Here is a 20,022-nt window from a genome sequence, read left to right on the forward strand (position 1 = left end):
CCTCTGGGCAGCGGCACCGAACCTGAGCATTAGGGGGCAGCAGAGGCATGGTTTCGGGATGGCCAGGCCACTGGCAAAGTTCTTGAGGCTCTGCCAGAGGGTGTCATGCCCCCACCCCCTTTTGTTATCTGAAGAAGTCATGAAGGCCAGGCACAATTTCGAAACAGCTCTGACAGAAGGTTAGAAGTGCATTTGTGAGAGATGGCCCCAGATAAGGTCACTGCTGAGGAGACCTCCCAGTGCCCCCCCCCCCCCCCCCAGCATTTCACCCGAGACTGCAGGGAGAAAACCATAGCTCCTGAACCTGAAGTGAAGCTTGTCACTGGCTCCCTTTGGACTCTACTCCAGACCTTAGCCAAGAGTTCTGGTCTAACTTAGAGTCAAAGGTCCCCCAGGGTTTCTCCGCCCAATAGGTGAGGTAGGGAGGGGTTCCTCTAAGCCCTGAAGGGTAATCCTTGGACCAGCTTGGGGGCCTCCACCTGGGGTCAAAGGGTAGAAGTGTGGGTGGATGAGGGAGGCCAGAGCCAGCTGAGCAGGCAGGCACAGGATGACAGGTACTGTGATAAAGGCTCCGGATGGGCTCTTCTAAGGAATCTAGACCTTAATACTAAGATGGCCAGATAGTGACCGGCCCTTCTCTTAACCCAGAGGGATCCAGGGCTTCTCAACGAGATCCAGTCTTGTCCTTTCAGACCAGTGGCCTGGTTTGGTGGGGTGGTCTTTCTGTAGAATAGGTCAATAGGAAGTCGCCTGGGCCATACTCCCTTTACCTAGGACCTCCTGACCCTGCAGCCTAGGCCCTTAAGGGCCTCCTGGCAGAGAGGCAGTATATTTCCCTTTGCAAAGGCCCTTCCATGCCACCTTGCCACACAATGTGTCCTGAAGCTAAGTGGTCTACTCTTCTGTGCTGGGTATCTCTTTCAGTCAGGCCATTGGGAGATACAGGTATCTGGGGCAGCTCAGATCGCTGAGAATCTGTCCTCCTTGGTGGGGGATGAATATACAGGGTGGGGGTGGGGAGAGTCAAGTCCTCACATCCTGGACCCAGCTTTGCACTAAGATTCTACTTGTCGTACTTAGAGGCCCCAGAACCCTCCTCTCAGTGTCCTCTTCCCAGAGTCCCTGTAAGCATTCCTATCGTCCCATGCCCCAGGGTGCATGGACACGGTGCTAAGGGCCTGGTGGACCCCAAAGGAGCTGCAGAGTCACTCAAGCTTATGGTTGCTGGACCCCTGGATGGGTCCTCCAGGAGTGTATCCTGCCTTTCAACCTGGGAACCCACGCTACCTGCCACATACGAGGCTGGAAGGCAGACATACAAAGGAAGACGCAGAGGCTCAAGCACTTTGAAGGAAACTGGATTTCTGAAGGCATTTCCTTACAGTGGTGGCACCTGGCTCAGAACAGAGGCAGCCAGGCTTTCCCCATGCTGCCCAGGTCTCTCAGCGTGAGAGCAGAAAGGACATTTTAAGGGTGAGGCCACTGTCATGCCATGGGTACAATAACCCAAGGCATGTACAAAATCACAAGAATCATGAAAACAAGAACTCCTCTAAAATCTCAATACTACACTTAAAAAAAAAAAAAAAAATCAAATGAACCAAAGATGCCAAGCCATAGCTCCGAGGACCGTGGGCACCCTGTCTTATGACAGTATGTCACCCTATATTAAGACAGTATGTCTATTATGAGCAGTGGCTGTTATACACAGTCCCTGGTCAACCCTGGACTTGGTCACCACACGTAGCTGAGGGAAAATTTCTTGTCTGTCCCAAAGGTCCTTGCTTAGTGCGGGTCCCAGTGATGCTCTAGGCAGACTGGTGAGGGGACACTTTGGTAGGAAGAAGCCCTCAGGGAGACAGGACAAACATTCTCCTTCCCTAAGGTGAGGGGAGAAGAGAGTTCTAGAAAAATCAAATTTGTCAGGAAGAGGGGTGGGTGCTGAAGCTGATTTGAATGTTGATTGGTGGGCACCTGGGGAGAAGAAAAGGGAAGCTAGGTTGGGTGGGCAGCCCCACCCTCCAGCACCAGCCATCAGAGGCCAGATGCTCAGAGGTTACTGAAGAGTTCATTTTTCTTGCTCCAGTCCATTTGTGGGGCCCGCTTACTACTGCGCTTCTGGTGGGCTCTCTCTTTAGCCACGGCCAGGGAGATGTTGAAGTCCAAGATGGGGTCAGAGGAGGAGGAGGTAGATGAGGGTTCTGTGGAATCTTGTCTCTTGGGGCTGTCTTGGGAATTTAGCTGTAAAGAGAAGGAAGGAGTCAAATGTCCACCCCTGAGGGATCCCTGTCCTTTGTGTCGGAGAAGTGGATTAGATCCCTTGGAGCAATGGCCAGGGTAGTCAGGTCACAAGAACAAACTGCACCTCAGCATGTGACCTCAAGGGCAGGCTAGTATGCCAGGAACCAGAGTAGCCTGGAAATGGCTTCCCGTAACCAACCCCCATGGGGCCAGCCTACCTCCTCACTGGTATCGCTGGAGGCAGATCTTGCCAGGGCTGGCCTGGGGCTCTCTGAAGCTGGCTCCACCAGGGCTTCACGGCTGCTCTCCTGGCACAGAGGAAAAAAATATGGGTTGGCAGGGAATGGGAAAGGAAACTCCTGAGGAGAGAAGAGTCCTTGCTCAGGCCTTGGCCATCCACCCAAATTCCAGATTTACATTACTGCATTCCTAAAAGGATTGGGGCAGCCTGGTTCCATCCATCACCTAGGCAGGGGGCGGAGAGCTGCTGACCACTCATCCTCCCCAACACTCTCGGGCACTGACTCACTTGGACCAGTGACCCAGGAGGGGCTTCCTGGAGCACAGGGCTACCTGGGCCCCACCCCCCATCACTGTTTGGCATGAAGAACTTGTATGACCTCTTAACCCTCTGTAGCCCTCTCCATGCTTTAACTCCAAAGTAGGCAACCAGGGTCTTCAAGGGATAAGATGGATAAGGTATTCTAGAACCAGAGATGGGGTGGCAGAAGGCGAGAATCATGGCTGGATTCTTGCCTCCACGAGGTCCCTGATGAGGAAGCCTTCAAGCAGAGCCTGCCAACTCCCAGCTCTATGGTCTGATTCTGAGACAGCCCATTCCCGAGTAGAGGTTTTGGCTGGGGTGTGAGCCTGGCACTCAGCCCCTTCCCGGGTCCTTCCACGGCCTCGGCTGGCTCCCAGCTTCACCCCCTTCCCTTCTGCCTGAGGAGGAGGGGTTGGAAGTGGCAGGACCAGCAGCCAGACACTGAGGTTCTGTTCTTAGGGGGAAGAATGGCCTCTTCTGTATGGTGGGAGTTGGAGGCGGGGGCTGCAGAGGGGCCCCAGGCTAGCCTTTCCCAAGTGACAGCTTTGCCCCCTGACAGGGGCTGGGGTACGCTGGCAGTCCCAAGTCTCGGAACTCAGGAAGAAATTGGAACTGGGCCCTGATGTGTGAACCTGAGCCAGACTCTCATCCAAGTCACCACTTGCCCTGTCCCTACAGAGAAGTAGGTAGGGGACCCCTTACCTTCTGTATCTCTCCATTGCTGAAGGGCTCAGGCAAGGGGCCTAGATGAGGGAGAGGGCAAAGGTCAGTTCAGAAACTTTGAAGGAGAAGAACAGAAGAGGCTGGAGCTGTGGGTCGGGCAGCTCACCAGACTTCACACCGGAGGCCAGTGGCTACAACTCTTTTGGCTGCCACCCAGTACATGCACATTTGACATTTTGATGACCCAGTGCACAGAAAGACTTGTTTGACAATTTCAGAAAACAAGACACCCCCCCCCACACACACACACTTCAGTGCAATACCTCACTTTCAACTAAAATTTATTTTTTTAAATATCTCAGTTGGCAAACAGGGAACTTGTTTGAGGGGATCGGGAAGGATCACACTTGAGGAGCACCACTGGATGCCGGCTGGCAATCTGGGATGGACAAGATGGAGCCAATACTAGAGCAAGACGCTGCACAGTTCTGGGGACCAAACACACACAACCCTCTGTACACTAAGCTACCAACCACTGGGCTGCCTTTCTCATCCTAGCTTGACATCTGACCCAGAATGTTAAGTTGCCAAGCTTGCTAGAAAGTTAAGATGAGATGAGGTTCTAGGGTAGCCAGTGAAAACCAGCTTCCTCTGTGGCCGGAGAGACAGGTCAGGGGGTAAATACTTGCCACCAAGCCCAATGACCAGAGTTGGATCCCCAAGAATCAGATGGTAGATGAGGAGAACTGACTCCTATAAAGTTGTCCTTTGATGCCACGTGTACCCTAGGGCAGGGCTGGGCCTAGGTATTCACATATCCCAAGGGTTGCTGCTGTGACAGCAGATTTGGGGCCACACCTCAGATTATACAGCTGGTACCTGCTGCCTTGGAGAGAAAACAATGCCAACTATCTGCCACCTGGAAACGAGGGGACAAGAAGGTTCAAGGACAGTGTCCTGGGTGGGGTCAAGAGAGGCCAGTGGTAGAGAAAGCCAGGCCTGGGGTCACCTCCCACATGGCCTGTGAAGGCAAGCACTGTTCCACGTTCAGAGACGAGGAAGGATGGGTGGGGTGCTTCTGTATACTTAGGTTATGAGGCATGTGAATCTTTCCCCTTGACAGGACTGGTCACTCTACCCCTCCCCTTGGGGAACTGAGTTATGTGGACCCTGACCTACTCTTGCTACTGATCCTCTGGGAGGCCCCACCCACTGCAAAGTCCAGAAAGGTTTCACTTTCAGCAGCACAGATCTCCCTCCAAAGCCGTGTTCCCAGGGAAAGTTTGGATTAAGGAGTAAGGGGTGCTCAACCCCTCCTGCCTGGTGTAGGGGGTCGATCCTACTCACTTTGGCTTGGCTTAGACAGGAGGAGGTGCCAGGCTTGGCCAGATGAGGGTGGGGGAGGGCAGGGGCCCAGGAACTGAAGGGGACCCACTGCTCTCTAGAGCCAGCAAGCCTGAGTTTCCAAGGTAACTTGACAGAAAGGGGGGAGGGGAGCACTGAGCCCCTGTCACTGGACTCTGATCTACCCAGCAAGGCTGGAGGCTGCCCAGGAGTTAACTCTTTCTTCTCAGAGGAAAAGCTTCAGAACTCACTGGACTAGGGAGGGACTCAGGCCATGCCTTGGTACTGATTGAAACTCTACTCTCTCCTTCCTGCCATTTAACTGCTGTCCACCTGCCACCTCCAGACACTTCTGGGCCACTGCTGCTACCCCTGTCTACCAACCCATGGCTGTTGGGAAAGAGAAAGAACAATGGAGAAACCATCCCCCATCTCTGGCCAGGCCTTAGGCACCGGCCACAGCCCTGGCTTGGGGCATCCGACTGTGAACTCACCATCCAGGTGCTGCTGCGACGGGGTCACTTTGCACTTCTTGAAGAACTCGTCTGTTTCCTTGTCTACCACCAGCAGCTTGGCCTCATCACCTCCAGCCTTGATAGCGGATACCACATCCCCATGCTGCTTGCCCTCCATGCAGACACCATTGACCTGCGAGGCAGGGTGGAGATGGGGTGTTGGGGAGGGTGTGAAGGGAGTCCCACCTGAGAACCCTGCCTTCCCTCACATGCCTCCCAGTGGTTCTCTGACAGTCAGCTGGGAAGCAGGAAAAACAGGAAAAGCCAAAGAAAATACCCAGAGGAGACTACACAAACACAGCAGTGAACCAGGAGAGAGGCCTGGGAGCCTGGGCTGGGCTCTCCTCTGACCTCCTGCTCTGGGCCTTGGTTTTCTCACGTGTAAAGTGAGAAGTCTTGGAAGGCTGATCCGTGGCTCTAAGGTTCTCAGACTGTGATTCTGGGAGCAGCCCAAGCCTTTAGTTCACATTTCCTCCCGTGAGCACAGCCGAAGTGTCTCGAAGCTGAGCTCAGGAGAGGGGTTTTAACCCCTCCTCGAGCCAGGCATCAAGAAGGCTGTGAGGGTGGCCCATGGCATCTGTCTGGATTTTGACAGGTAAATCATGAGCGTCAAGTGTATAATTGGTAAATCAGAACCTGAGATGGAAAAAGAAGCCAGCCAGCCTGTCTGTGCGCCCACCAAGCACTTGCTACCTCCAGCCTCCCCCAACCCCTTCCTCCTATCTACCTGCATAGCTGCCTACGAGCCAGCATCTCTGCACTGGCCATTTCCCATGGGTTAACCCAACCATATATGGTGTTAGGCTGCCCCCAAAGCAAAGATCAGGAGGAGCCTGGAGACCACTGTAAAGGGTATCACCTCCACAATGCGGTCCTGGGCCCGGAGTCCAGATGCCTCTGCTGGTGAGTCTGGGTCCACTGCTCGGATGAACTGGCCTGGCTTAGACTTGTCGCTGTGTAGGTTAAAGCCATAGCCATTGGGGCCTTTCTTCATGGTGCAGAGCCGGGGCCGGAGCTCACGCTGTGGGGATGTAGGAAGCAGCCATGTCATTCCATATTGTACCAACCCTGTCTTCTCTGCCCCAATGCCCAACTCTACCTCCCTGCTAAAAGGATTTGGGATGATCCAACGGTGACTGGAGACTCTAGAGCAATAAAAGAGAATCTGGCCCAGGCTTTAGAAGATGAGAATGGACACTTAGCACTGAAGCAGACTGAGTAGCTCTGGACAAGCCACTGTCCCTGCTGAGGCTAGTTTCCCTCTTTGTCATTCTATGATGTGCTTTGGTCTTACTTGGGTGGAATCCTGCCCCACCCAAGGCTCATCTGGTCCTCTTAGGCCTGGCTGGATACCTGAGGCTCGTGAGTGGGCACCGGGCACCTGGCCCACGTATCTGTTTCTCTGTTGTGAAGGCAAGGATAGCTGTTTACTGAAAGCTAGGCATCTTGTTTACAGTAAAGCCTTTCTTCTCTAGTGGGCTGGCTTCCTGACCCCGGTGAGCCAGATGTGGCCCAGCCAAATGCGAGTGATAACCTGAAACCCTGTAGGTATCAGGGTGAAGGGTCCCAGGGTGGATAGGACCATCCTCAGGAGCTGTACACCCAGCCCAGGATAGGAAGCAACAGGACGGGGTGGGGGGGGTGGGTGGAGCGCCACTCATGAAAAGCAGGGCAGGGCCAATGTCATTAAAAACTGTGTCCTGGAAAGGAGGGCCTGTCACTTTTAATTTTAACATTACTTATTTTGTGTTGGAAAGAGCATGCATACATCACAGTCCACAACATATGGGGGTTGAGGACAACTTTTAAGAGTTGGTTCTCTTTCACCATGGGGGTCAGGTTGTAAGACTTGGTAGTATGTGCCTTGACCCACAGCTGTCTTTTGTGCACTTAGCTGGGAACAATTTTCAACAATTTTCCATTTTCTTCAGGTGGCTCAGCTCTGAAGCCATAGCCTTGATGATGCTCACACAGCACACTGATTGATTGACAGATGGACTCTTGGTGTTCACACTGATTGACAGATGGACAGAATATGGATGCGAGCCTGCAGAAGCTGGAGCCAAAGCCCTACTCTGACCCTAACTCCAAGCCCAGGGAGCCTGTTGGACACTGGCTGGCTGGGTAACCCTGGGCTGCCACCTACCCTATCCTATGGGGCAAAGAAGCTCCCTGACTAGCTTGTGACTTGGGGCAAATCATTTCCGTTCCTGAGCCTCAGGGTCTTCCTTTTTAGAAGGTGCTTATTGTGACCTGCCTACCCTGGTTGGTGGTTGCCTTTGAGGCACAATGACATAATCACACAGAATAAAGCAACACTTTGGAGCTCCAGGTCCCTCCTCAAAGACCTGGATGTTGCCATTGTTCTTACTAAGTCCCTCTGCATACCAACCCTTTGCCGTTGTTCCTGCTCCAGAGGAACAGTTCTGTAACTCTGAGATGCTGGGTGGAGGAGGGTAGTGTGGTGTGTCAAGCTGCTCTGAAACCCAAATCCTTAGCTGGGGGTACAAAAGGCAAGGGAGGGTGGGAGAGAGTGAAGGGAGGGCCTTCAGAGATCTACCTTATCAGCATTAGGGTCCCATCCCTTCACTCTTGGTGGCAGAAGCAGAGAAGTGACACCCACAGGTTGTCTGATCTCTCTCTCTCTCTCTCTCTCTCTCTCTCTCTCTCACACACACACACACACACACACACACACACACACACACACACACACACACACGGGTGGAAAAAGAATGCTTGGGCAGGCACTGTGTATTTCAGGTTGGTGGAGGGTTCAGAAGACAGAGAAGTTGACACTTAGGATTTTCCCCAGTGGCTTCTTACTGCTTACCTCAAACAGCAAAGGCAACCAAATGGGCAGCAGAGAGAAGGTAGCCACAGGAGGCCCCTCCTCACCCTGCTGGGACCGAGCCCCTCCTACAGAACCCCCCATCCCCTAGCACCAAGAAGTTCCGAGTGAGGATTCAGTGAGGATTCGCTTCCTTCCAGCTAATCCCCAGTACAAAGCTGCCACCAGGCCCTCCCCCAGGCTGCCTAGGTGAGCCGGAACAGGTCTGACCAGTTGTTGCCACCAGGACAGGCTCAACTTTCTGCCTCAGCCACACACCTCCTGTGGCCCTCGGTTTGTGGAATCTCAGTTTGCCTCAGGTTCTTCCCCACCCTTCCTAGGGTTCCCTTACCTCAGACTTCCCCCAGTAGCCTGGCTGAAGCTGCTTAGCTGTGTTTGAGACTCGGAGGTGAGTGGAAACCCACTCAGCCTCACTGGGGATCTGCCTGCCTTACTCCCACCACATTGGTTTGTCCGCCCTTAAACACTGGGTCCAGAACCAGACAGCCCATTTGGAGCGAAGCCTAGTGATAGACAGACAGTGGAGGCTCTCCTCGCACTGACCAGGTGTCTGGGAGCCAATGAAACCACAGGCTTCCTTCCGGGAGCTCCACACCTCTTTCAGTCAAAACCCCAGCCTGAAGTGGAAGGATAAAGCCTGGCCTGGGTGACGGGGCTGTGAGCATGCCCAGGCTGGCACTGTGGCTAGAACCAGGCTGAGGGTTCAGGGGAGGTGACTCTCGAGTCGGCAGGGCTGGGCAAGGTTACCTTGCTATGACCACCTTCCGGTTTCAAGTGTGTGCTTTGGGTTTTCCCCAGTGCACCTCAACAAGTGTCACCTCAGTGTCCCCTTTTCTAGGGACGCCTACCATCAGAATTCAAAGGTTCACTTTGCATGGTTTTGGCAACAGGAGGACCCGGAAGACTGGGAGGATCCTGCCTAAGGGGATAAGACATTTTCTACTCAATTCCCTCTGGGCGGCTCTGATTGATTCTGGGGCTGTGGGGGGGGGGATGGGGATGGGGTGGTGGTGGTGGTGGTGGTGGTGGTGGTGGTGGTGGTGGTGGTGTGTGTGTGTGTGTGTGTGTATTACCCAGAAAGCCCCACTCCGTGCAGCACTCACAGACCTACGGTACTAACTGGTCCCTTTCAGAATTCTCTAGAGCAGTTCTTAACCTGTGGGTCTCGACCTCTTTGGGGGAGTTGAACAACCCTTTTACAGGGGTCACATGACATACCCAGCACATCTGCATATCATATTTACGATTCATAACAGCAGCAACATAACAGTTATGAAGTAGTAAAAAAAAATAATGTTATGGTGGGGTCACCACGACATGAGATGAGGAGCTGTGTTAAAGGGCCTCAGCCTTAGGAAGAGAAGGCTTGTTCTAGAGGGCCTTCCTTCACAAGCAGGGGAGGAGGAGTGTTTTAAACTTTCAGAGAAACTAGCCTGTCCTCTTCCTGTCCCCAGGAGATGTCACTCACTGTAGCTGCTGAGTCAGCACATCCCAGCTTGGGCGGAGCTTGGAGGAGTCCCCCGGAACAGGCCCCTAGTTCCCAGGCCCCTAGTTCCCAGGCCTAGAGCCAAGTAGAAATGGGGAAGGGCAAGGTATCAGAGCTTGGGTTCTGCCTCTAGGAAAAGGGATAAAGGGGGAACACACGCCACACTGTCCTGGGCTTAGTGTATGTGCCCTGTACTTGTGCCAACTCGAGGGAATCCATAGCATGGGACATGGGGGAGGGAGGACACCTTCCTGGGAGCATGAAGCCAGAGGCAGTGTAAACCTTCACATGAACTTCCAAGCTGGAAGTAAATATCAGGACTGCTTGAGAAGAGACAGGGACGCCGGGCGGTGATGGCGCACACCTTTAATCCCAGCACTTGGGAGGCAGAGGCAGGCAGATTTCTGAGTTCGAGGCCAGCCTGGTCTACAGAGTGAGTTCCAGGACAGCCAGGGCTACACAGAGAGACCCTGTCTCGAAAAACCAAAAAAAAGAGAGAGAGAGAGAGAAGAGGCAGAGAGACAGGGAGACAAGAGCCCAGGCAATGGTGGCAGAGGGTGCTGTCAATGGACTGGGATGGTCAAGGCTGGACTGACTGAACCTCTCTTTCAGTTTTCCAGAGAGAACCTGGAGCATTGCCCCCAAAGCCTCTTCAAGGGGCCCTTCTCGGTTCTGCAGTTCTCAGGCTGCCCCTTAACCTCACCCTGAGTAGCCACGCCATCATCTCCACCCACGCTCCGCAGGCCAGGGAGAGAGGATGGGGGCACGGAATTCAATAGTCACCACCACAGCCACCTGGAAAGCTTGGGGAAAGTCGATACCTGAATCCTAGTGTGCTGTCTCTGGGGAGCGGGGGCCCAAGGCTGCTCCCTGCTCCCCATCGAGGGAGGGCTACTAGGTTGTACTACTAGGGGGATCAAAGCCCCTTTGGGCCCAGCCCCCTCCCTGGCAGATGCCATGGTGATGGGCTCCAGAGAAACAACCCAGGCAGTTTTTACCAGTTGCCAAAGGCCAGCAGCCAGCACCAAACCCCAGGAGGGGATGGGAGAGTAGGGACACAGAGGGGCGGCCAGCGGAAACTTTCTAAGACTGTCCTTCCCCAGCCCAGCCCTACTTTATGAAAAGATGCCCTGCTGGTCCACACAGGGGGTCCATACAGAGATGAGGGAGTGAGGGAGGCGGAGAGAAGGAGCCCTGGGGGGAAGAGGCTGGGGACATTTCTCCTTAGTTGTGGGAGACAGCTGTTTTGTCCCCCAATCCCCAGGGACTCAGGCTTGATTCTGCCTAGGCTTGCCATGTAATGCCTAGGATGCTATCCTTTCGGCAGGCTGGGAAATGACCAGAGGCTTGGAACACTTCAGCCACTGTAGGCTAAATGTGTCATCTGCTTACTTCAGATGGCATCATCTGGAGTTCCCTGTAGGACCCTTCCTCTTTCATCTCCACAGGCCAAGTAATGTTTGCAAAGAAGGATGCTATTCTGGTCCTTGATCTTGCAGCTTCTTGGGATCAGAACACGTCTGGTCCCAAGTGCTAGAGCATGTGTGTGTGTGTGTGTGTGTGTGTGTGTGTATGCGCGCGTGCATGCATTCGAGTGTTGGTGGGTCCTTGTAGGAGCCTGGTAGAAGAAGGAGTCAGGAAAGCTAAAGTGGGTGCTGCTTCAGAGACACTGATACTCCTGAGACAGAGGCCCCAAGCCAGTTCCTCACTCTGATTAGTCCCTCAGTGTCTCCTCAGTGCTGGCCGGAGAGACATGGTGAAGTAGAGTTCTGCTCAGTTCTCTCCCAGGCTGGGAAGGCCTGAGACAGAGCAGACTGGTACCTGGGCTGCTGCCTAGCTGGACTCCATCCAAGGCTAGCCGCCAGGTGCCTTCCTGCCAGCCCGCAGGCAGTCATTCCCAACCCCCAAGCCTTCTCCCAGAAGTTGCGGATTTATGGACTGTCCCAAGAGACTAAGCAAGGACATTCATGGAGCTCACTGTGGCGCTGGGGCTCACTACTGAAAAAACTGAATGCTTCGAATGTACTAGGCACCATGCTGGGGGCCATAGATATTTTTTTTTTCTCATATGAACCCCAATTGTAATTTTGTAAGGGAGATATGCCCACACATCACAGAGGCAAAAGGTTTAAAGAGTGGACTGCTCAAATATACACAGTTGACAAGAGGAGAGAGAGGCCAGGATTTACACTCAGCTGGAGAAGTGCTAGAGTGCAGATATACCAGTCATGGGGAATTTAAAAACAAAAACCAGGCATGGTGGCAATGGCAGGCAGACCTCAGTGAGGAGGAGGCCAGCCTGGTCTACACAGTGAGTTCCAGCACCTGCCCCCCCCCCCCCAAATGATAGCCACAATGTAATCAAAATATTATCATTTCAATGTATGGATTTGCTTAAAAATCTGAAACAGTGTAGGGGTGCACATCTTTCATCCCAATGCTTGAAAAGGGGAGGCAGGTGGATCTCTGAGTTCAAGGCCAACCTGGTCTACAAAATAAGTTCCAGGAGACAGCCAGGGCTATACACCAGAGAAACCCTGTCTCAAAAAAACAAAATAAAACCAAATAAACCCAACCCTGCTCCCAAAAGTTTTTCTTTCTCCCCATCCCCACCCTGGTCAGAAAAGGTTTCTTTGTATATCCCTGGCTGTCCTTGAACTTGCTTTGTAGACCAGGCTGGCCTCAAACTCAAAGATCCATCTGCCTCTGCCTCCTGAGTGCTGCTGGGGTTAAGGATGTTACCACCTGGCTAGTTTACCTCTGTTAGTTTTGCAGGCTGAGTATTTCTAATCTAAAAATCTAAAGTACAACCTGATCCAAAAATCTGGTTCTTTTTTTCCAGCCAGGGTCTCCTGTAACCGAGGTTGGCCTGGCCTCAAATTCATTATAGATTAAAGAATGACCTTCTGCTTCTACTTCCCAAAAGGTGAGCACCACCATGGTCAGTTCAGTTTATGTGGCAACTATGGCTGGAGCTCGGGGCATCAAGCCTGTCTGGACAGAACTATGTTCCTAGTCCCCAAATCTGAAGTTTCTGGCATATTACAAATGGAAAATTCCATGCTAGGAAGCTTCAGTTCCTAAACAAATGTGAGTGCCACTAGGCATATAAGACATATATAAAGTGGATTTTGTGCATAGACTTGGGTCTTGTCTCTATATCTCAGGTTTGGGTAAATTTCCCAAAGTTGGCAAACATCCAAGATTCTGAACGCTTCTAGTTCCAAGAATGATAGGTGAAGGGTATCAACCTGAACCAGTTCCCATGTCCAGAGCACTTCCGCTTGGACACCTCATGTGGCCAGTGGCTGAAAAGTCAGTTACCGGATAGCCCCAGGATAGCCCCAAGTATGTTCTACTCTGTGAAGCTGCTACGGGCCTTGGGCCCGTGATCTGACACGGGCATGGAGAGGCTGCTTTTGTCTGTGATCCGAGTGAGATCTGAATCTGGTCAATGTTCCCCACATGTTACCATGCTGCCTTTTGAAGCCATCTGACCTCAGGGAATCTCTGGTGTCCTTGTTTAGGATACAGGGACTGAGACATTGTCATGGCAGGAGATATGAAGACTAGGCTGCTCTACCTGGAAGGAAAGGCTCAGGCAACTTCCAAGGACAGCCTCCTGGGGTCTCTGTGTTGTGTGTGTGGGGAGGACTAGGAAGGGTGGACTCCACCCATGAAAGGACAGGAACTACCCCTTCTGGACTGAGCTACTAAAGTGTACAAGTGTTCTATACTTTTCTGAAGGACAGAAGGCCTAAAAGTTCTGGCTCCAACAAGAGAGTCTTACTCCCAACCCCTGCGGGTAGCTGGGTCAAGCAGCCTGAAAGGCCAATTTTGTACGTCCGTGTTGCTGGAGTGTGAACCTGTAGCCTTATGTAAGCTAGACAAATTACCACTGTGCACAAAGAAGCCTGAGTTTTTGCCACTGTGATGGTCCTGATGTGGTCCAGATTTATCTGAAGCACAACCCAACTGTGTGGCCAAAGAGAGGTACACACACTATGGAGGGTTTTTTTTTTTGGGGGGGGGGGGGAGTTAGAGACAGGGTTTCTCTGTATAGCTTGGGCTGTCCTGGAACTCACTCTGTAGACCAGGCTGGCCTCGAACTCAGAAATCCACCTGCCTCTGCCTCCCAAGTGCTGGGATTAAAGGCATGCGCCACCACTGCCCCGTGGCGGAGAACCATCTTAATAGCTACCTCTACCCCATAAGAGACCCACTTGTGGTGATGGCGCTCATAAGAATTAAGTAAGTTTCCTTTCCAAACAGGTCCGCTCGACCTTAGAAGTGCAGGTTAGGACCCTGTGATCAGCATCCATAGCCCATTTTCTTCAGAGAAGATGCCACAGCTCCAGCAGACTTTGACGCTGCTCCTTCTAAGGCCTTCTAAGGTCTAGGCATTCCCCCACTTCCCAGAGGCTCCAAGGGTGGGGAGTTCCTTCCCCATCAGTCTGAGGTTTCCAGAGAAACCCGTTCCTTTCCCCAGAATAATTATTCCAAATAATCTGGCCTGAGGCGAACTAAGAAGCAGGGGCTCTGCCATTTAGCTCAGAGAGAAAGTGATACCAAATATGGAACCCCCTATCCATTTCTTTTTCTTTTTGTGAGGCAAGGTCTCACTGTGTATAGCACTGGCTGGCCCCAAACTCATGGAGATCCACCTGCCTCCGCTTCCCTGAGTGGCAGGATTGAAAGTGTGCACCATCACACTGGACCTAGACCGGTCTGTTTCAAATCCAAATACCCAGCAGCTTCCTTCCAAAGTCTGCCCTTCTGAAGCTCCATCTTAGTCAAAGTAAACCTGTCAGCTGCCTGAGGAGGAGTCGGCTGCCCATAGGCTCACTGTGCCCACCCACCTATTGCACTTCCTGGGGTAGCTACACCATCTTTGCCTCTTAGACCAGGGTCAAAGCTGGGAGGAACCCGGAGGAACCTGGGCGCTCTCACACTCGTGCCTGTCACGGACCTCCCTAAGAGCCCTGCAGGCTGGGGACATTGCACGGGAGCTAAGGTTTGCAGGGACCAAGGAACTTCCTGCATTTCAGAGCCAGGAAACGGCAGAGTGGAGACTCTCCGAGCTACTCTGCCTGACCCCAAAGCCTAGACTTCTGGCCTCCCTGTCAAGAGGGAAGGTGCTAGTCAGCAAGAAGGAGTAGGTTGATTCTATCTGGAATTCCATCTCTGGGTGGACTGGTTGCATAAACAAGCCCAGGTGTGCTGGTCCAGGATGAACTGGGATAAAGGTCCCTTATAGCTACGATGAATTCACTCATTAATTCAAATAACATTTATTGAACACCTCCCTACAGTAGGTACAGAGCAGTGTTGGTAACAGTGATTGGAATGACCCAAGGCTGTGCCCCGGGGCTTCCCATGCAGTTGATGTGGAAGCTATGAGGACTCGGGCAACAGTGTGTACAGAGCCACAGGGATACACGGCTTGCCCGGGGGGATTCGGATCTTTGCTGTGGCTGGGGGTAAGAGGTTGGATAGCACATCTGTGGAGGACTACATAGAACTATTATTGTTGTTATCACTAAATACTGATGCAGAATCCCATCCTGTAGGCTAGTCTTGCGTGAACTGGCAATCCTCCTGCCTTTGCCTCCCATGTGCTGGGTTTATAGGCCTGAGCCACCACACCCGGCTCATCACATAAACATTAAACAACAGTGATCTTTGAGCACTTCTGAGGGCTGGGCTTGGCCACAGCTGTACTGGCCTAGGTAAGGGAGAAATCGTCACTGTGAACTATTTATTACTTCAAATGCCAACAATCAACATTTACTGAACACTTACTTAGTGCCAGGTATTGAGTGACTTACACACACATCCTTATGTAATCCTAATAACCTCATGAGGTCACCGCCATCATCCCCAACTTACACAATAGGAAACAGAGGCTTAGGGAGATGAAGAAACTGGGCTCCGGGCAGCCCAGCTAGTAGAGCTGAGCTGGCTCAGGAGGTCTGCCCAGGCTCCACTTTGGGCCAAAGCTCTAGGATTTAGGCCTTGCCCCATGTCTGGAAGCGAATAGGGAAAGACAATAGGAAGGCAGGTGAAGGGCTAGTGAGTTGGCACAGATGATAAAGCTCTCACTGAGCAAGCATGAGGACCTGAGTTCATATCCTCAGACCACCCCCCCCCAAAAAAAAACCCCAAAACAAAACAAAACACCCAACAGAGGAGGTTTAGATTTATAACCCTAGCACTGGGAAAGGGGGGAAGGGATGGGAGGTGGGGGGACGGAGACAGGAGAATCTCTAGGACTTACTGCCCAGCCAGCTTAGCCAGGTTTGTAAATTCCAGCCTGGTACACCTTAAATTCCAGCACTCAGGAGGTAGAGGCAGGAGGCTCTTCTGTGAGTTCAAGGCCAGCCTGGCCTACATAGTTTTAAGCCAGCCCAAGGTAGCATAGCAAGCTCCTGTCTCAAAACAAACCAACCATCCCTACAAATCTAAAATTCCCAGGTCTTAGTGAGGGATATTGTTTTTAGGAACAAGGAGGAGGCTCAGGGTGGCAGAGCAAGCTCGTGACCCCAGCATTTGGAATGCAAGGGCAAGAGAACTTCTGTGAGTTGAGGTCAACCTGGTCTACAGGGCAGCCAGAGGGCCATAATAAAACCCTGTGTCAGAGAAGAAACCCCTGTCAACCTCCTGGGCCTCAGCAGGCTACAAGGATGGCCAGTGTTGTGGGCACCTGTCTTCACCAGCCCGGCTCCCTCCTGGCCCACGGACAGCAGTCAGTCTTTGCCACAGCCTCCTCCTGCTCACACCTTTGAGATTAACAGAGAGAGCAGTTCCCTCCCTGCAAACAAATCCAGGCTAAAGCAGTCAAATCCTGGTTGGGGGATTTATATTTATCGGTGTATTTTGCAATATTGGATGGGCAAGCTCAGGATATGGGAATTCTATACTAGAGAGAGACACTTAACAGAACAAAGCTGAAGAGACTGGGCTTTTCATAGCCTGGGCAACCGCAACCGTGAACTAGCAGGGCACAAGTGCTCCCCACTGTTTCCACAACTACTGAGAAGACAGCCGCACTACCACTGCTCCTGTTTTAGAGATGGGGAAATCAAATTCCGAAAATGACTGGCATGCCCCATGATGGTTCTAGAGTCTCCTGGCTGGAGGCAGGAGTCTACACAAATTTAGGTGTCCCACTACCACCTAGGGACCCTGATTCTGTGTTCTGTCAGGAAGACAGATCACCAGACTGGCAGCCCCAGCCCCACTGCCTTTTTAGATATAAAGCAATCTCACACAGACCCTTCCACAACAGCCTTGCCACCGCCCTCCAGCACCCAACAGTACAACCAAAGAGACTGCAACTTGGTGTGCTCTGGAGTGGGGGGAGGCTGCTGGCTATCTGTTCTGGTGCTAAAGTCCAAAGGGAAGAATGGGAGGCGGGAGGTGGGGGTGGGGGGTGGGGAGTGGGGGGATGGGGGGGGTGGAAGCGGAGGGACTCGTGAATCAATGGACTGGGCACAAAGTTCAAATTGGGTTTGTGCCTAAGAGCAGAGGTCACCTGTTCCGACTTGCTGCCAGGGGCTCTACTACTGCTTACCAATGCCAATTTGGCACTGGCAGGAAGTGGGAACTTGGTGGCCCTGGCATTCCCAGCGCCAAACTCTGGCAGAACAGGGCTTCTGGTGACCTCACTTCCACTAAACCAGTTGGTACTCTCAGGCTCCGCCTTCAACCTTACGGCTCAACAGTGCCCTTTCCCTTCGGAGGGAGGATCTTCCTGGCTCCATGGATACCGCTGATCTACGTGTGCCGGCGGTATTGATCAGGTAGAGTCAGAGCGTACTGAAGGGACCCTGCTCCCACAGTCTGAGCCCTGAACCTGGCCTGCCTCCCTCCCTCCTAGCTCTCTAGGGACCCAGAGGCTCAGCACAACAGCTCCTGTTTTGCCAACTGCCCCTTCAGCAGCTGATCCAAACTGGGGTTGTTTGGGGGGGAAATACCAAACAATGGCAAAACCCAACCAGCCGGCTTGCTGTCACTGGACTGAGCAGAGATGATACCAGGGCGAGACCACCTGTGGAGGGTCGGCTCTGCAGAACGCTGCCTAGCCTTATTCCTGCTCCCTCCCCCAGCCATCTTTCTCCTTTTCCTCCTCTTCTAAGGTCCTCCCACCAGGCTCCCAGATACCAGCTAGCGATCGCTTACTCCTCACATTCCAGAGGACCATAAATCCTCCAGGGTGGCAGAGCCACCACCCCCAAGACGCTTCTGCGCCTCCTCCCGGCACCCCACCCCCACCCCTCGCTCCGAGACGTTGGGACTTCCTCCCTTTCTTAGAAGTCACTTTAGTCCTCAGAAGGATGAAGTCCAACCGGTGTGAGTTAATGATGCACAAACTAGAAGACCCAGGAGGTGCGGGTAGGGCCCTCCCAGGGACCCTTTGTTACTCAATCTTTAAGCCACTTTGAACTACCATTCACAGGGACTGAAGAGAGGAGAGTAGAAAGAAGGGGGGGGCAATTCTAAGCTTAGCTACAGGCAAGGATAACCCAGGAATGAGTCTGGGTTGTGGGGCGGAATCCAAGGAATGGGACAGAGAAGGGGACTGGGTTTCTTTGCGCCGCCTCCTCAAAGTTCAAGGAGACAGCAGATGCAGGCGGCAAAGGAGCTCCGCTCCCCAGCCAGGCCGGACAGGGCGATGGGGTCGCGGGTCGCACTCTGAAGCTTGCCTTAGAAACTGCGAAGGCTCCGGGTCAGAGGGCGGAAGCCGTTTCCTCCTCGCTGCTCGAGTTTCAGAAAGTGCTTGGGCGTCCGGGTCGCCCGAGTCTCTCCGGAATCCTAGTCCCACAGTCGGCCCAACCCGCACTTACCCGCTCCAAGTGGCTCTTTTCAGCTTCATTCTGGTCCCCAGCCTCCTGAGCGTCGGCGGCCGCTGGCGGCTCGGCTTGTTCGGACTTCTTCTGAGCGCGCAGCAGCTCTTCCCGGATCGGGACGCCCAGCTTTTTGAGATGCTCGTCGGTATCAGGGTCGACCACCAGCAGGCGCACGGCGTTCAGCGCCGCGCGGATGCGGCTCACCACCTGCTGATGCGTCTCCTTCTCCACATTCTCACCGTTCACCTCCACCAATCGGTCCCCGGCCAGCAACCCCGACTTCTCGGCCGGCGAGCCAGGCTCCACCAGCCGGATAAACTGGCCCACCTTGCCCTTCTCCCCGTGCAGGTGGAAGCCGTAGCCATTCGGACCCTTCTCTAGGCAGCAGAGCCGGGGCAGAGGCTCCCCGGCCGCTGCGTTCGTGCTCATCTTGCTCTGCGAAGGCTCAGCGCGGGTCCCGTTGGAGGCCGGAGACTCACCACCTTTCTCCCCGAGCCGCAGAGCTCGAGTTGGGAGCTGAGCACCGCACCGGGCACAGGGAACAGGTGTCCCGGGAACCGCGGTTGCGAACGCACAGGAAGGGAGCCGGCCAATCCCCGCCCTGCGCGGCGTCTGAGCGTTCCAGAGCCCGCCCCAGCTCCTAAACCCGGGGGCGGGGCCGTGCTGTGGGTGTGAATCACACTGAGCCAATCAGAAATCACGAACCGGGCTCTTGCGCCAGGGTGAACAAATCTAACCAATCAGGACAGTAGGGCGTGGCCTGCGCTCGGCGCGGCACCCCGCAGCGGGAGAAGAAAAGAGAGCCCAGGAAGTGGAAGTGTTTGTTACCAAGTGCGGAGTTGGGCCGATCGGGCGGGGCCGGGGCCGAGACTGGGGCAGGGTTCCAGGTACTGAGCCCAGAGGCCCCACGGGCTCCGCTCTGGTTTCCACGTCGTGGAGGGGGATTTAGAAGAGCCAGTCTCGGGGTAAAGATCCTCAACGCTTTAACTGCCTTTAGCCAAAGCCTGTTGCATAGCTTGGCTCGAGGGAGGGGGGAGCGACAGTTGCCGTGGAAACCACCCCATACCTCCCCACACTCACTCCTCCCCCTCCCCAGAGTCAATTTAAGAACCGGACGGATGTCTTCTGTAACACAGTAACACTGTAACAGGGTAACTGTAACAGAATAACTCCTGAGTAGAGTTGTTTAAATAACAAAGTTTCTACTTGTGGAGCCACCGCGCTATCTCTGCACTGGGCGTATAGACAGAGGTTTGGGCTCTGATCCCTTCTAGAAACTTGTAGGGCTGGGCAGAGAGACTGAGGCTCCTTGCGGCCCACCTGGAAGGCAGGCTGCCTGAGAGCAGATAAATAAATAAATAAATAATAAATAAAGGGCTTAGTTTTGGCAGTAGCCTTTAGCGAGGGAGAGAGGGCGGGAGAGACAGCTAGGTAGTCAATCTCAGGATTCACTCCAGAGGGAATGGAAGACTGGCTTTGTTCAAAAGAAAGAAAAATGACTTGGATTGTGAGATAAGCATTCCAGCTCC

At 53.4% G+C, this 20,022-nt stretch overlaps 1 protein-coding gene across 1 annotated transcript; it reads right to left on the minus strand.

The window, feature by feature from the left end:
- Positions 1-1,342: 1,342 nt before the first annotated feature.
- Positions 1,343-19,117, minus strand: Nherf1 (NHERF family PDZ scaffold protein 1). Its single transcript, XM_034507477.2, has 6 exons — positions 18,491-19,117; positions 6,167-6,328; positions 5,287-5,440; positions 3,488-3,528; positions 2,460-2,549; positions 1,343-2,241 (listed from the first exon to the last, which is right to left on the minus strand). Exons 1-6 carry the CDS (start codon positions 18,920-18,922, stop codon positions 2,050-2,052), a joined length of 1,071 nt encoding a protein of 356 aa, XP_034363368.1. The 5' UTR covers positions 18,923-19,117; the 3' UTR covers positions 1,343-2,049.
- Between the last annotated feature and the right edge of the window lie 905 nt (positions 19,118-20,022).

The sequence above is a fragment of the Arvicanthis niloticus genome, chromosome 6, assembly GCF_011762505.2.
Source record: "Arvicanthis niloticus isolate mArvNil1 chromosome 6, mArvNil1.pat.X, whole genome shotgun sequence".
NCBI classification, from domain to species: Eukaryota; Metazoa; Chordata; class Mammalia; order Rodentia; family Muridae; genus Arvicanthis; species Arvicanthis niloticus.

Coding starts and splice junctions, on each gene's coding strand:
- Nherf1 (XM_034507477.2), bottom strand. CDS start 18,922: ATGAGCACGAACGCAGCGGCCGGGGAGCCTCTGCCCCGGCTCTGCTGC. Junction 5,441..6,166: donor CCCAGGACCGCATTGTGGAG/GTGATACCCTTT, acceptor CCTGCCTCGCAG/GTCAATGGTGTCTGCATGGA. Junction 2,242..2,459: donor CCAGCGATACCAGTGAGGAG/GTAGGCTGGCCC, acceptor TTCTCTTTACAG/CTAAATTCCCAAGACAGCCC.